Raw genomic sequence first — 16,002 nt, forward strand, 5'->3', positions numbered from 1 at the left:
CACACATTTTCCGTTCTCAGTCACCAGCAAGCTACAGTGCGCGTGACTGGTTTTGCGATGTGGCCGGTCGGCTCTCGTCTCGTCCCTCTCCCTCCATGGCTGCTTGCGGCTGGACGGAACCGTAGAGGTAGAGCTGAGCCAGACAGCCAGTGCACGGCTCCGGCTGCACCTGCACGCCGCCTCGATCGCCACTCGAGTCGAATTCGTGACTTGGATCACGATAACGAACCGCCTGGACCTGGGTTCCGAGCGCCGAGCGGCCAGACGCTGAGGCCTCGGCCGATTTTTTTTTTTAGCCTTTTTTTTTAAAAAAAATCATAAATACGCACATGGCAGTATGCTTTCAAAAAATAGATCCTGACCTCGGCGCCGAGCTTACACATCTCGGTGCCAAAGCAATTGGCGCCGAGGTCTAGGGTCATTTTCTACGTATCGTTGATGCGGCTGCTTGCGTGGCGCGGACGTGGCATGAGCTCGGTGCCGTGGATCTTGGCGCCGAGCTCAGTGCCGTAGATCTTGGCGCCGAGCTCGGCGCCAATTACTACGGCGCCGAGTTATGGAAATTGATAAATTTTAATTTTTCCTATGACGTGGATATTGAGAAATGTGACACCTCAAAACTTTACACGCTAAATTTAAACAAAGCCTATTTTTTTTATGGGTAATCAAAATATCTCTCTCAGCCGTCAGTGATGCATTACCTCGTACGGGTAGGGATAACTTTTCACATTGCACAGGCCGTACTCCCTGGGCAGTTCGATTATCAACATCGTATCTCTTTGACCTCTCTGATCGAGATGCATGACGGAGTAGAAGCAGTACTATACGTGGGATCACTTTTCACGTCAGTCCGTTCCTCCTATGCCTATGCGGATGTTACGTGCGGCCATTGGCTATAGCTGAGTACTACTAGCGCGTACGAACAGCGATTCTCTTGAACGAACTCTCCTCTCCTCTATAGATGTCCAACCGGCCATGCCGGCCCGGCCCGGCCAGGCACGGCCCGAAGGGGGTCGGGCCGGCACGGCACATTGTGCCTCCCGAGCCATGCCGAGGCAGGCATCATGCCTGACCTACGGCCAGGCGCTGGGCCATTTTTTTGGGTTGGGCCGGCCCGCGAAAGCACGACGAAAACAACAGGCCATGCCGGCCCGCGACCCACAGAGTGCCAACGCCCAACAGAGAGATAGAGAGAGCAGAAGCGGACGCTCGAGGCCAGCTGCCGGTGCGCTTGAATCCGGCTACGTGGGGTGCGGCCGCACGATGCGGCATGGCGCTGGTCGCTGGCGCGCTCGAGGCCAGCCGCTCGGAGGCGTCGAGGATGCTCGTGGCTGTCTCCCTACGGCCGGCGTGTTCGCCGGTGAGGTCGCCCACTAGGGCGCTTGTAGCCGGCGTCCTTGCTGAAGAAGTTGGCGGGGCGCAGGAAGGGGCCGGGGGGGGGGGAGAGGGAGGAAGAGTCACGTGAGTCGCGACCGCGAGTGCAACAACGCTGGGAGTGCGGCGAGGGGGGGGGGGGGGGGGGGGAGGAGAAATGAAGTAGGGTTAGCTGGGAAATGAAGTTGGACTCTTAGCAGGCCGCCAGGCTATTGTAGTCACCGGGCCGGCGTCGTGCCTAACTGTAAATGTCGGGCCATGCCCGCCCACGTGCCTGAGTATCGGCCCCGGCATGGCCTGCTCCATCGGGCGGAGCTAGCCTGGGCCCGCTGACCATTGGGCCATGCCGTGCTTGGACCAGGCCAAAATAGCGTACTTCAAGCCGAGCCATCGCCTCGCGCTGTATGGACATCTATACTCTCTCCTCCAATTAGTTACGCGGCCATGGCTAGCTGAGCACTATCTCATCTCGTACGTACATCGATTCTCTTAAACGCACAGTCGCCCAACGCCCTGCAGCATTTGCCTTTTCTCATGAGTTATGAGGTCTATTGCTCGCTTGGTAAAAAAAACAATTATGAATACGGATCTAGACATTCTTCTGAAATCTACTAGCTATTCTCAAAAGAAATACAATTCTAGATATGAATTTGGACAAATCAAGAATTATAATCGCAGCTTCTGAAATGTTTTCGTCGCCGTTCCGATGATGTAGAAATTCTGGCACGAGAATCACACTCGCTGGTTTGACTATCAGCCACGTCCCACGTGTACGAGAGTCGCACTCGCTGGCTGGCAGGAGTACGCAGTTTTGTTGGACGTTGCAGTCTTCTTTGTGTACCCATGTACCGGACCGGCCCGACCTGTCATGCACTGGTACTAGTGCTCTAGCTATTCAAATTTGGTACGGGCTTTCTTTTTGTAGCGACGATATGATTCCATGTTCTGTACTTGATGCTGATGCAGGAGCGCGACGCTTGATGCGAGAGAGCCGAGAGCCGAGAGCCGAGAGCCAAACACACATTTTCCGTTCTCAGTCACCAGCAAGCTACAGCCCGCGTGACTGGTTTTGCGATGTGGCCGGTCGGCTCTCGTCTCGTCCCTCTCCCTCCATGGCTGCTTGCGGCTGGACGGAACCGTAGAGGTAGAGCTGAGCCAGACAGCCAGTGCACGGCTCCGGCTGCACCTGCACGCCGCCTCGATCGCCACTCGAGTCGAATTCGTGACTTGGATCACGATAACGAACGCTTGGACCTTGGTCCCGAGCGCCGAGCGGCCAGACGAATTTTTTGTTTTTCAGCTTTTTTTTTTGAATGATTTTCACAAATACGTCCCTGGTAGTATTCTTTCAAAAAGTAGACTCGGACTTCGGCGCCGTGACAATTGGCGCCAAGCTTACACGTCTCGGCGCCAAAAGCAATTGGCACCGAGATCCAGGCTCATTTTCTGCGTGTCGTTGACTCGGCTGTTTGCGTGGCGCGGACGTGACATGAGCTCGGCGCCGTGGATCTTGGCGCCGAGCTATGAAAATTGACAAATTTTAATTTTTACCATGACTTGATATTGAGAAATGTGTCTAACTCTAGATTTTTTACGGTGACTTGTTGTTTGATCACTTAAAACTGTCTAGAAATACTTAAGATAAAAAATAATCTAAGGTTTATGTTCATGAACTAGCCTAAAAATGTTTCTAAGTGTTGGATCAATAGTTAACTCCTTTTTTCATGATGCTGTTTTGACCAGGGGGTAAAACTATAGTTTTTTTAATATAAAGTTTGACCTTTAATAGAAGTTGTAGTTTAAGTTGAGTACAATAAACTTTGCTTTTGGACCTAAATCTAAATCAGGGAGTTTGAATACTCTCTGAGGAGATGACAACAAAAACAAGTCTCGTCAAGTTTGGACTTAGCCACGGTAAAAAAATCAGACTTAGCCACGATCATAAATTCTAGACTTAGCCATATTTTCACGTGCTTACAGGTCATGACGTGCTTACATGTGAGATGAGGTGTGTTGCGTCCGTGCTTGCATGCCTACACATGCACGTACGGTTCGTTGCATGCACCGATGCATCTCCGGTTAGCAATGCAATAGACGCATAGAGCCGAGCCCTGCATCGCCCCGCCGTACTGTGTCGCCCGGATGTGCTGTAGTTCCATTTGGTCAGGCAAAATTTTTATCTTAAGTATTTCTGGATTGTTTTAAGTGATCAAACAGCAAGTCACTGTAAAAACTCTAGTATTAGCCACATTAATCAATATCCAAGTCATGATAAAAATTAAAATTTGTCAATTTCCATAGCTCGGCGCCGTAGCAATTGGCATTAACATATCCATAAGAATATTACAAATGCATTTATCATTCATTCTTACCATTAAAACACAAGTCACTAATAGTTTACCATTAACTCATCTAAATTGGCACTGATGGAGAAGGACTAATCATTATTTTCGGGTAGAACCGGCAATGAATATTCAGGAAATACTGCATTAGGCAATCCTTGCGCCTTCTTCTTTAGCTGCTCTAAAAGCCTATGAGCTTCCCTGAGGTCCTCAAAGGCACCACTGCCACACCTACTGTAGGCATCTATGACTTGTTCTTGAAAGTCTATAGCAAGTTTGTAGCTGCAACCAAAGTAGCATTAAATGTAAAATTGGCCAAAACGGTATCTAAAAACAGTTACTCTACAAGGCACCATGCTACACATTCCCACAAAACAAATGTTGCATTCAGTTGTATATATTGACATTATCAAGCGTAAAGCCACTGAGAGTCACTATGCTAAAATGTGTTTACAGCAAAACAAAAGTGATTCAGGTCCAGCGCGCCCTGGAGATCACCCACCGCGTCCCACCGGTGCCCCATGGCCATCTCGGCGCGCCCCAGCTGCTCGTACACGGCGGCGTCAACAGCCGCCACCTCCTTAGGCACCCCCTCGCACCGGCGCGGGTGCCAGGTAGTCGACGATCTCCGCGGCAGCGCTGAGGGACTCGAGCGCGTCGCTGAGGCTACCAGCGCGGGTGCCCGTGGCGCCGGCGAGGCGGAGCGCGCGCGCGATGAGGAGCGACCACCCACCGTGGGACGCCTTCAGCGGCGCGAGCGCCTTGAGGGCCTCCTGGTGGTCTCCCTTGGACTCGTGCAGCTCCACGGCCTCCAGAAGCGCGAGGCCAGCTGTCGGATACTGCGAGAAGGGGTACCCTAAGCAAGAACCAAAAAACGACTGCTTAGACTTCGTAAAGATCGAAACCAGCTAACAATCGCTGGCCTCGGGCGACCTCTCACCAAAGGCCTCGGCCAATTCTCCGTATCGCTCGAGGCCCCCTCACCGCTGGCCTCGGGCGATCCCCCACCGAAGGCCTCGGCCGACCCCCTCTCGTCGCAGGCCTCGGCCGGGTCGCCGACCCTCCGCCTCACGCGAGGCGGGCTCGGCAACACTCCGCTGCCTCTTCCTTCACCTGTCCCTCTGACCAAACGTCGCGTCGCATTAACTCAACCAACTGCTGCCACTGACATCGACCGCATGCTCGGCACAGTATAGCAGAATGGCCGACGGGATGGGGGGCGGGACTGGACAGGGGTTACCCGCCACTGTGCCCACCGCTATGCACATGGTTGACGCCCATGCCTCACTGTGCTGCCAACTCCTGCTCCGAAAACAACGCGGCGTGGGGAGCCACAACCGGGATACTGTGGCCTCGAAATCGGTACCCAGGACCAATAATTCCCTCCAAAGCCTCGGCAGTTTGCTTCAGGGGCTCGGCAGCCTGGGGATCCATGTCCGCCGAGCCCCCACGATGGCTCGGCCTCGGCATCTGCAGAGCCTCGGCCCCCTACGACGTCATCGCACGATGACCGGCACGTCGCCCGCCATGCCCTGCCTCAAGCTGTACTGGAGCCCCACGACGTACAAGATCAAGTATGACCGGCGCGTCACTTCTGCACGACAAGGACGGGGCCACTCCATCGACCATACCACAACAGTGGCCGGCTACAGGGCTCGGACACGCCATCCCCACTTATCGGACGCTATGTAGCAACATATGTACATCCTGGTTCTCCCTTAGAGTATAAAAGGGAGGGGCCAGGGCCATTTCTAGAGGAGAGGAGAACAATGAGCAGAAAGAGGAACTCACCAATAGAACCACACACTTCTATGCTGCTTGAGAACAACGCCTCAAGCAGCCCGCACCATCCCTGGCCAAGACCTGGGGCTAGCTCCCTCTCTCACCTAGCTTGTAACCCCTCTACTACGAGCACTCCGGTGCAAGGAATACAAGATCGATCTCTCAGACTGGACGTAGGGCGTTGATTGCCTGAACCAGTATAAACCTTGTGTCTCTTTACATCACCATCGGGGATCAGGGGCACACAACACAAATTCACTCGTTGGTTAAGGACCCCCCCAGTCCGAAACACCGACAGTTGGCGCGCTAGGTAGGGGCTCGCTGCGTGTTAGCTTCATCGTCCCAGCAAGTTTCAGATGGCAGACCCCGTACGACCATTACGTCTCGGCACGGTGGTATGGTTCGGGAGCCTAGAGTTCATGTCTCTAGGATGTGGATACAATATGGTACTCCTCGCACCCTGAGCTCCACAGCCCGACGACGTTACCACAGACCTGCGGCCCAGGCGCAGGCAGCGTCTGGGCCGCTGCTCCCGTAGCACTCGCCAAGCGCGACGCGAGCGGGAATGCTCCGACACCACGCAAGCTCGGGGCGACGTGCCGCGCTCCGCCGGTATCCCTTGCCCAGCTGTTGGTGCAGAGTCCCTGGTCGGGGACTTATCTAACCTGAGCTTGGGCAAGGAAAAGATTCTGGCAACACACGGCGACGCCTCGTCATCAAGCTCTGTCCCGCCACCTCCTGAGGGGCCAGCCCCAGCGGAGCGGCGCCCGGCAGTAGCACCATCCCCGTACCCCTTCAGGTTGATAAACGCTACCGCCGCCTTCGCTTCCGCCTACGCTTCCAAGCACGTAGAGCCCTCAGAACTCCACCAACGTTTCGCTCTCGACTTCTCCCCCGCAACATCGGCGCACGCCCACGCCAACTCCTCAGAAGAAGACGAGACGTGGGCTGGAGCAGACTCCTCCAGTCTTTGTGACCCCAAAGCCATGCGCCGCTTCATGACTACAAGCGACTACTGCTTCGGCTACTCTGACTCCGACGACGAAGGGACTTACGATCCATCTCGTGAGTGCTTCCATGTCGGGCTCGGGATGCCAAGGGCGGGCGAAGAGGACGAGAGGACAGGCAACCCTTCCCTGCCTCGGCCAGGGGCGGGCGATGCCACACCTCCGCATCTCGAAGCCCCGGCAGCACGGAACGAGAATCTCATCCGCGGGGAGCATCGACGCCCAGACCTAGAGCAGCTCCGCGAGCTTCAAGCCAAGGTCGAGCAAGACCGACTCCTCCTGCAACAGCTTCGGGACACTCTCGAGCAGGAGCAGCAAGGGCGCGGTGAGGGTGGAGGAGCCCAACGGAGGGCCCGCGACGTCTATCACCGCATCAACGACAACAAGGGGGGTGAGCCACCCCCAATCTTTAATCGCGCTAGCCAGAATGTCGCAGCAGCTGTGATGCTGGTCCGAGCAATGCCCGAGCCCTCCACCACTGAGGGGCGATGGGTCCACGGAGAGCTCCGCGACCTCCTCGAGACCGCTGCGGTGCAGCAGGCCGAAAGTTCCGCCTCCCGCCGGCGCGGAGGCACTTTGGAGCAACCCACGGCGCAACCTCACCGGGCCAGGGTGCCTCGGTCCGTCCCGAGCCCGCTCGCACGCCGACGGCCAACGGGGCCCCCTCGGTGCGCGATCGACCTAGAGACCAACGCGAGGCACAAGGCGACTATGAAGTAGTTGGCAGGCGACGGCGCCACGATGACAGAACCAGCCGGGGCTACCACCCACACCGAGGCGGCCGCTACGACAGCGAAGAGGACCGCAGTCCTTCTCCCGAGCCACCTGGCCCTCGGGTCTTTAGTAGAGCCATCCGCAACGCTCACTTCCTAGCCCGGTTCCGGCAACCTGCCAACCTCACAAAGTATAGCGACGAGATGAACCCCGAGCTATGGCTAGCCGATTATCGCCTGGCTTGTCAGCTAGGTGGTGCGGATGATGACCTGCTCATCATCTGCAACCTCCCTTTGTTCTTGTCAGACTCAGCGAGAGCCTAGCTCGAACACCTTCCCCCGCACAGATCCACGACTGGCATGACTTGGTGAGGGTCTTCGTCGGAAATTTCCAGGGCACCTATGTGCGCCCCGGGAACTCCTGGGACCTCAAAGGTTGCCGCTAGAAGCCAGATGAATCTCTTTGAGATTTCATCCGGCGCTTCTCCAAGAAATGCACCGAGTTGCCCCGCGTCGGTGACTCGGAAATCGTCCAAGCATTCCTCTCTGGCACCTCCTACCGAGACCTGGTCTGAGAATTGGGCCAAAACGTACCAACCACAGCGGCCGCACTCCTCGACATCGCCACCAACTTCGCCTCGGGCGAAGAGGCGGTTGGGGCCATCTTCCCCAACAACGACGCCAAGGGGAAGCAGAAGGACGAGGCCCCTAAGGCCTCGCCCACCCGCGTCCCCAAGAGAAAGAAGAAGGGTCACCCAGGGAAGGAGGAGGTCCTCAAGGCCAGCCATGTCGCCACAGCAGATCGCAGGAATCCCCAGGGCCCCCGGGGCCCCGGGCTATTTGACGACATGCTTAAGAAGCCCTGTCCTTACCATCAAGGTCTGGTGAAGCATGCCCTCGAGGAGTGCACCATGCTCCGACGTTACTACGCCAGGCTTGGGCTCCCCAACGACGATGACGCCAGGAAAAGGGGCGCCGGTGAGAGGGACGGCGATAAAGATGATGGGTTCCCCGAGGTACACAACGCCTTCATGATCTTCGGCGGACCCTCGGCATGCCTCACGACGCGCCAGCGAAAGAGGGAACGCCGGGAGGTCTTCTCGGTCAAGGTGGCCACCCCCCGGTACCTCGATTGGTCTCGGGAGGCAATCACCTTTGATCGGGATGACCACCCTAATTATGTTCCAAACCCCGGGCAGTACCCGCTTGTCGTCGACCTGATCGTCGGCAACACCCGGCTTACCAAAGTGCTCATGGACAGAGGTAGCGGCCTCAACATCCTCTACGTCAACACTCTAGAGCTCCTAGAGCTCGACCAGTCATGGCTCCGAGGCGGTTCTGTGCCCTTCCACGGCGTCGTGCCAGGAAAGCGCACACGACCCCTCGGGCGCATCGACTTACCCGTCTGCTTTGGCACTCCCTCCAACTACCGCAAGGAGGTCCTCACCTTCGAGGTGGTTGGATTCAAGGGGGCTTACCACGCCATCTTGGGGCGCCCATGCTACGCCAAGTACATGGCGGTCCCCAACTACACCTACCTCAAACTCAAGATGCCAGGCCCCGACGGCATCATCACCGTCAGCTCCATGTACGAACATGCATACGACTACGACGTCGAGTGCATCGAGTACGCCGAGGCCATCGTGGAGGCCGAGACCCTCATCGCCGATCTCGGCCAGTTTGGTAGCGAGGTTCCCGACGCCAAGCGGTGCGTCGGGACCTTCAAGCCCGCGGAGGCCATCAAGCTTGTCCCTGTCGATCCCACTGTCCCCAACGGCCGAGGACTAAAGATCAGCACCACCCTCGACAGCAAATAGGAGGCCGTGCTCATCGACTTTCTCTGTGCGAACGTTGATATGTTCGCGTGGAGTCCCTCGGACATGCCGGGCATACCAAGGGAGGTCGCTGAGCACGCCTTAGATATCCGAGTGGGCTCCAGGCCGGCGAAGCAGCGCCTACGCCGGTTCGACGAGGAGAAGCGCAGGGCCATCGGCGAAGAAGTGTAGAAGCTCATGGCAGCCGGGTTCATCAAGGAAGTATTCCATCCAGAGCGGTTGGCTAACCCTGTATTAGTCAGGAAGAAAAGTGGCAAGTGGAGGATGTGCGTGGACTACACCAGTCTAAATAAAGCGTGCCCAAAGGTCCCATTCCCACTACCATGAATTGACCAAATCGTCGACTCCACTGCAGGATGCGAAACCCTCTCCTTCCTTGATGCGTATTTCGGTTACCACCAAATCAAGATGAAAGAGTCCGACCAGCTCGCGACTTCTTTCATCACTCCATTCGGCATGTACTGCTACATAACCATGTCGTTCGGCCTCAGAAACGTAGGGGCTACTTACCAGCGGTGCATGATCTAAGTCTTTGGCGAACACATCGGGCGAACCATCGAGGCCTATGTGGATGACATCGTAGTCAAGTCTAGGAAGGCCGGTGATCTCGTTGGCGACTTGGAGGTTGCCTTCACATGCCTCAGAGAGAAGGGCATCAAGCTCAACCCCGAGAAGTATGTCTTCGGGGTTCCCCAAGGCATGCTCTTGGGATTTATAGTATCGGAACATGGCATCGAGGCCAACCCGGAGAAGGTCTCGGCCGTGACCAACATGGGCCCAATCCAAGACCTCAAAGGGGTACAGAGGGTCATGGGATGCCTTGCGGCCCTAAGCCGTTTCATCTCGTGCCTCGACGAAAAAGGCCTACCCCTGTACCGCCTCTTGAGAAAGTCCGAGCGCTTTTCTTGGACCACCGAGGCCGAGGAAGCCCTTGCTAGGCTAAAAGCACTGCTCACCAACCCCCCGTCCTGGTTCCGCCCACCAAGGGCGAGCACCTCTTACTCTACATCACCGTGACGACCCAAGTGGTCAGCGCGGCCGTAGTAGTCAAGAGGCAGGAGAAGGGACATGCTTTACCCGTCCAACGACCTGTCTACTTCATCAGCGAAGTGCTCTCCGAGACTAAGACGTGTTACCCCCACATCCAGAAGCTGGTTTACGCCATAGTCTTGGCTCGACGCAAGCTGCGTCACTACTTCGAGTCCCACCCGGTGACCGTGGTGTCGTCTTTTCCTCTGGGAGAGATAATCCGAAATCGGGAGGCCTTGGGTAGAATAGCCAAGTGGGCTGTCGAACTCATGGGGGAAGCTTTGTCTTTCGCGCCTCGGAAAGCGATCAAATCATAGGTCCTGGCCGACTTTGTAGCTGAGTGGACTGACACACAGCTGCCACCCGCTCAGATCCAATCAGAATGCTGGACCATGTACTTCGACGGGTCTCTGATGAAGACTGGGGCTAGCGCGGGCCTACTCCTGGTCTCGCCCCTCGGAGTACACATACGCTACATGATCCAGCTTCACTTCGCCGCCTCCAACAACATGGCCGAATACGAGGCCCTCGTCAATGGCCTGCAAATCGCCATCGAACTGGGAGTGCGATGTCTCGACGTACGGGGTGATTCGCAGCTCGTCGTCGATTAGGTGATGAAAGAGTCAAGCTACCATGACCCCAAAATGAAGGCGTACTGCACGATAGTATGTCGCCTAGAGAACAAGTTCGACGGTCTCGAACTCAACCACGTTGCGCGAAAGTACAACAAGGCCGCGGATGAACTGGCGAAAATGGCATCGGCGAGGGCCCCGGTCCCCCCAAACATCTTCGCCAGAGACCTCCGCAAACCTTCCATCGACTACACCCTGGCGGCGGAAGATGGCTCACCGGTCAAGCCCGTCGAAGGGCCCGAGGCCCCCTTTGCCACCGAGGCCCCCGCAGTCGAGCCTGAAGTCATGTAAATCGAAGCAGAGCCTCCTGAGGCCGACCAGGGTATGGACTGGCGAACCCCGCTCCTTGATTACCTCACCCGGGGAGAGCTCCCTGCAGACAGGACCGAAGCCCGACGGCTTGCACGATGAGCCAAAACTTACGTCCTCTGCGACCACGAGTTGTACAGGCGAAGCCCGTCAGGCGTCCTCCAATGATGCATCACTACCGAGGCAGGCCAGGCCCTGCTTTGGGACTTGCACGCGGGAGCCTGCGGGCACCATGTGACGCCTCAGACACTCATCGAAAACGCCTTTCGCCAAGGTTTCTACTGGCCAACGGCGGTTGCCAACGCCACCAAGCTAGTACGCTCCTACGAGGGATGTCAGTACTATGCGCGGCAGACGCACCTCCTGGCTCAAGCCCTCCAAACCATCCTCGTCACATGGCCATTCACCGTGTGGGGTCTGGACATGGTTGGGCCTCTGCAGAAGGCCCCCGGGGGCTACACCCACCTGCTAGTAGCCATCGACAAGTTCTCCAAGTGGATCGAGGCTCGCCCGATCACGCAAATCAAATCCGAGCAAGCGGTTCTATTCTTCACTGACATCATCCATAGGTTCGGGGTTCCTAACACCATCATCACTGATAATGGGACACAATTCACCGGTCGCAAGTTCCTGACGTTCTGCGATGACCACCACATCCGGGTGGCCTGGTCGGCCGTAGGACACCCTAGGACGAATGGCCAAGTAGAGCGTGTCAATGGCATGATCCTACAATGCCTTAAGCCAAGAATATTCAACCGGTTGAAGAAGTTTGGCAAGAAATGGCTTGCCGAACTCCCGTCGGTCATCTGGAGCCTAAGAAACACCCCGAGCCAAGCCACGGGATTCACACCGTTCTTCTTGGTCTATGGAGACGAGGCCATCCTCCCCACTGACTTAGAATACGGTTCCCCGAGGCTACAGGCGTACAACGAGCAAAGCAACCGCACTGCCCGTGAAGATGCCCTCGACCAACTGGAGGAAGCCCGAGACGTCGCGCTGCTACACTCAGCCAGGTACCAGCAAGCCCTACGACGCTACCAAGCCCGGCACATCCGAAGCCAAGACCTGAAGGTGGGCGACCTGGTGCTGAGACTAAGGCAGAGCAACAAGGGCCGCCACAAGCTGACCCCACCCTAGGAAGGGTCGTACATCGTCGCTCAAGTGCTAAAGCCCGAGACCTACAAGTTAGCCAACGAGAAGGGCGAAGTCCTCACCAATGCTTGGAACATAGAACAGCTACGTCGCTTCTACCCTTAAATTTCCGAGCATTGTATATTTTGTTTCTCGAAATACATTAAAGAAGCATCTTTAGTTGTTCTAATTTTTCAAGAAACCCCCATCAAGGGGAACCTGTCCCATACCAGGACAAGTCGATTACAAAAAAAACCTAAGGACCAAAGATTCGCCTCAAGAGCAAAAGGCTGGCCGAGCTGAGAGACAAGCCTACGCCTCCGGGCTATGGCAACTCCCTCACCACCTTTCACTCGAGAGGCAGCCCAGGCTCCGAGGGGGCTTTTTCAAAAGGACTTGTCTAGAAATCGGAACAGAAGGTAAAACGCTTTACGATAATGCTTCAAGGGAGACTCGGCCATGCCTCCGCATGGCCGAACCTCCCTCGGGGGCTAGGGGGGAACCCCCCTAAGTCCCGGACACCATTTCTTAATCGATTTTCAGTTAAATCCCTACGCCAAACTCTCTCTAGTGCGCTCTAACAGATCATTTGTAAAGAACCTAAGGACCAAAAGTATGTCTCAAGGCTAAAAGGCCGGCCGAGCCGTGAGAATGACCTACGCCTCCGGGCTATGGCAACTCCCTCACCACCTTTTACCCGAGGGACGACTTAGGCTCCAAGGGAGTTTTTACAGAGGATACGTTTGGAGGCGAGACAGAGGACAGAGGCTCGGAAATACAATAAAGCGATTAGAAAAAACGTATATATACAAGCACCTCACAAAGGCCTCGACGGCCACAAACGTCACGATACAGTAATAAATCTAACTTATTACATGGCCCCCTCGGCCCAGGTCAAGGCGTAGGGTCTCCCGCGTCGGCAGACGGCGAAGCAGGGACCACCTCCTCTTCGAATAGCTTCGCCAACGCCGTGCCGGGGCCCTCGACTGCTGCTTCTAGCTTCATCAGCTCCTCCTCGGCCTCGACGGCATCCTTGGACAGGACATAGCCGTCGCTGATGCCTTCGACATCGACGCCGGCGTAGTGTGAGGAGACGACGGCCAGGGCACGTTTGACGCTTGTGTGTAGCGCCTCTCGCAGTCGCTGACGTGCTTGGCCAATCAACGCAGTCAGGCAGCTCCTAAGGGAGCTGCCCGATTGAACCCCCTCCATCTCCAGGGCCTTGCAGACGGTGTGAGCTACGCTCTACAGCACCTCGTGCTCCTCGATCTCGTGATCGAGCACTGTCTGCAGCGCGACGGAGGCCTCAATCAACCGCGAGACCTCATCATCCAACCCTGCGCCAAAACAAGTAGAATGGGATTAAGCGTCAAAGAAAACAGGCCAAACGGGGATGCGAGGCCTGCGGGACTCACCCTTGGCCTTCTCCTTCCAGCGCTGGACCTTGACTCGAGAGGCCTCGGCTGCCCTGGAAGCCTCCTTCTCTAGTTCTGCGTCGCGACAAGAAGTCAGGTGTCGAACGCGTGAAAAGACGAACGAGACAAAGGGAACAGGACTCACCCTCGGCCTTTTCCCTCCATTTTAGGGCCTCGCCTTGGGAAGCCTCGGCCGCCTTGGTGGCCTCTGCCAAGGCACCTTTCGTCAGCTCGTGCGCCTGCTGCTCCACACCCAGCTGCCCGGCGGTGGCTATGGCGGTGGCCCTCACTTCTTCCGCCCAGGAGTTGGAGGCGTCTCGCTCGTCGGCCACCCGGGCTAGTTCCTCCTCCAGCTCCTTGACCCATGCCACCAAAGGGGCGACCTGCCCCTAAGCTATGGCCGCCTCAGCCTCTCGGTTATCACAGCGAAGACGGAGATCCTCCACCTCCGCGCTCCGCGCCGACAGAAGCTCGTTAGCATGGGCGAGCAGCTCCCTCTGCCAACAGAGCTCGTCCCAGACGCCCCTCTCCCGCCGAAGGAACAGTGACTTCCCGAAGGACCGGGCCTCGAGCTCCTGGATAGGCAGAACACAAGTTGAGCACTATGAATAAACCCGGAGAAAGACGACATCACACGAGAAAAGGGGGATACGTACCTATGAAACCCCGGGCAGGTCATTGGCCACGACGGACAGCGCTGTCCGCAGCGACCGCTCCGCTAGGCTGCGGTACTGCTCGAGGGTGTCCCAGCGACCCCCCTCGGCCACATCCTCAAGTGCAAAGATGGGCTCCCCCTTAGGGTCGTCCTGGCTCCGCCACCAGACACGCGGGTGATCCCACCCGTACGGCTCAGGCCGCACTCGCACGAGGGCCGCACTTCCCTCGCCCGAAGCCAAAGCCGGTTGTTCCACGGCACTGGCCGCCCCGGCATCAGCCACCCCCTTCCCCCGGGAAGCATTGTCGGCAGGGATCGGGTGGACCTCCGCCTCCCAGGTGCTCCCTTGTACCGGAAGCACGCTCTAAATTGGCGGCAGGGTTGAGGCTTGCCTCGCCTCCGTCTCCACCTCGAGGTCCGCTGCCCTCGCCGCGCTCACTCTGGCCTCCACCACTCTGGCCCCGAAGTTCCCGGGCACCGCGATCTCCACCACCTCGACCCCTGATGTCCAGAGGGCCTCGGCGACTGTGGGGGCCTCGACCTCGACCTCGCCCTCGGTGGCCTCCATGGCCGAGGGGGTCTCGGCCGCACCCACAGTGGCCTCGACAGCTACAGGTGCTGTGGCCTCGTGGAGTGTAGGCTCCTCCTCCTCCTCTCGCCCCACGGCCGCCTGGGTAGCCCCTACCTGGGCGACCAACTCCTGTACCTCCACCACCCCTAGGGCGATGGAACCCGTGCCCACCTTGAGCGCCTTGCGCGGTGCAAAGGCAGGCGCTTCCGCCTGACGCTTCTTGCTGAGGGCAAAACACGGTCAGACCCGCGACCAAAACAAAAGCAGGAGATGTTAAAAGACTTCACTAGCGAAATACTCACCCCGAGCGGATGCCCAACCGCTTCTTCACCATGTCCCTCCTCTACAACGGCGGCGGTGGCGTAGCCCTCGTATCCGCCGAGGCTGGCCGACCTTCGCCGGACTCCGGCGCTCGCTCAACCCCCGGTGGAGCTGGCCCCGCAGCCGCCTGCTCCACCTCTGCCGTTGAGCCCAGCGGACTGACGGCGCGCTTTCCCAACGCCCTCGTGTTGGGCGTATCAGCCTCGGCCGCGGGGCGGGCGCTCATTTGCCCCGAGTCGCTGTCTCCTCCTCCTCCTTGGGACGCCGGACCACCCGCCGATGCCCCAAGAACCATCTCCCTGATGTTAGGGAGGCGGTCGAGGGGACCCCGCTCCACCTCACCACCATCATCGCCGCTCGAATCCTCCACCAACGTCGACGGAGACGCCTCCACTGGGAGACCCTCGAGCTTCTGCTTCCGGCGACGCTTTTCCAGAGCGTCGCGCTCAACGATCTTCTTCTTACGTTTTGCCATCTTAGCATCCTTCTTCTTCTGGGCCTCCACGTACGCCCGGTTCGCCGCCCGCCACTGTGCGTCTTCAGGGACAGGCGGTGGGGAGGCTCGTATGTCCCTTCTCCCCTACAAAAAATGACAAATACGAACAAGGGTTCAGGCCAAGGAGAGGAACAAGGAGGCCTCGGAGGCTACAGCCGCACACAACTCACCAGGGAAAGGTACCCCGGCGTCGGGCGCATCGGGAACGGGGACAGGCCACCGATCTTCTGCCGCCCCTCGACCGCCTCGTTCACCCAGCGCAAAACCTCCTCGTCGGAGAGGGACGCGGCGGACATCCAAATGCCATCGATCGGCTCGTCCGGCGTCATCTCGAACAAACGTCACCGCCGCGCCATCAGCGGTAGCACCCTCCGGCGATGGAAGGCCACC

The 16,002-nt window shown here is 57.6% G+C and overlaps 1 protein-coding gene across 1 annotated transcript; it reads right to left on the reverse strand.

Moving 5' to 3' along the window:
* Positions 1–13,048: 13,048 nt before the first annotated feature.
* On the reverse strand, positions 13,049–15,941 carry LOC136460214 (uncharacterized). The gene is made up of 9 exons (XM_066460004.1): positions 15,783–15,941; positions 15,233–15,696; positions 14,617–15,018; positions 14,235–14,565; positions 14,016–14,144; positions 13,715–13,925; positions 13,570–13,644; positions 13,409–13,491; positions 13,049–13,297 (listed from the first exon to the last, which is right to left on the reverse strand). The coding sequence occupies exons 1-9, from the start codon at positions 15,939–15,941 to the stop codon at positions 13,049–13,051; spliced, it is 2,103 nt and encodes a 700-aa protein (XP_066316101.1).
* Between the last annotated feature and the right edge of the window lie 61 nt (positions 15,942–16,002).

This window comes from Miscanthus floridulus, chromosome 6, assembly GCF_019320115.1.
Source record: "Miscanthus floridulus cultivar M001 chromosome 6, ASM1932011v1, whole genome shotgun sequence".
In the NCBI taxonomy this organism is placed as follows: Eukaryota; Viridiplantae; Streptophyta; class Magnoliopsida; order Poales; family Poaceae; genus Miscanthus; species Miscanthus floridulus.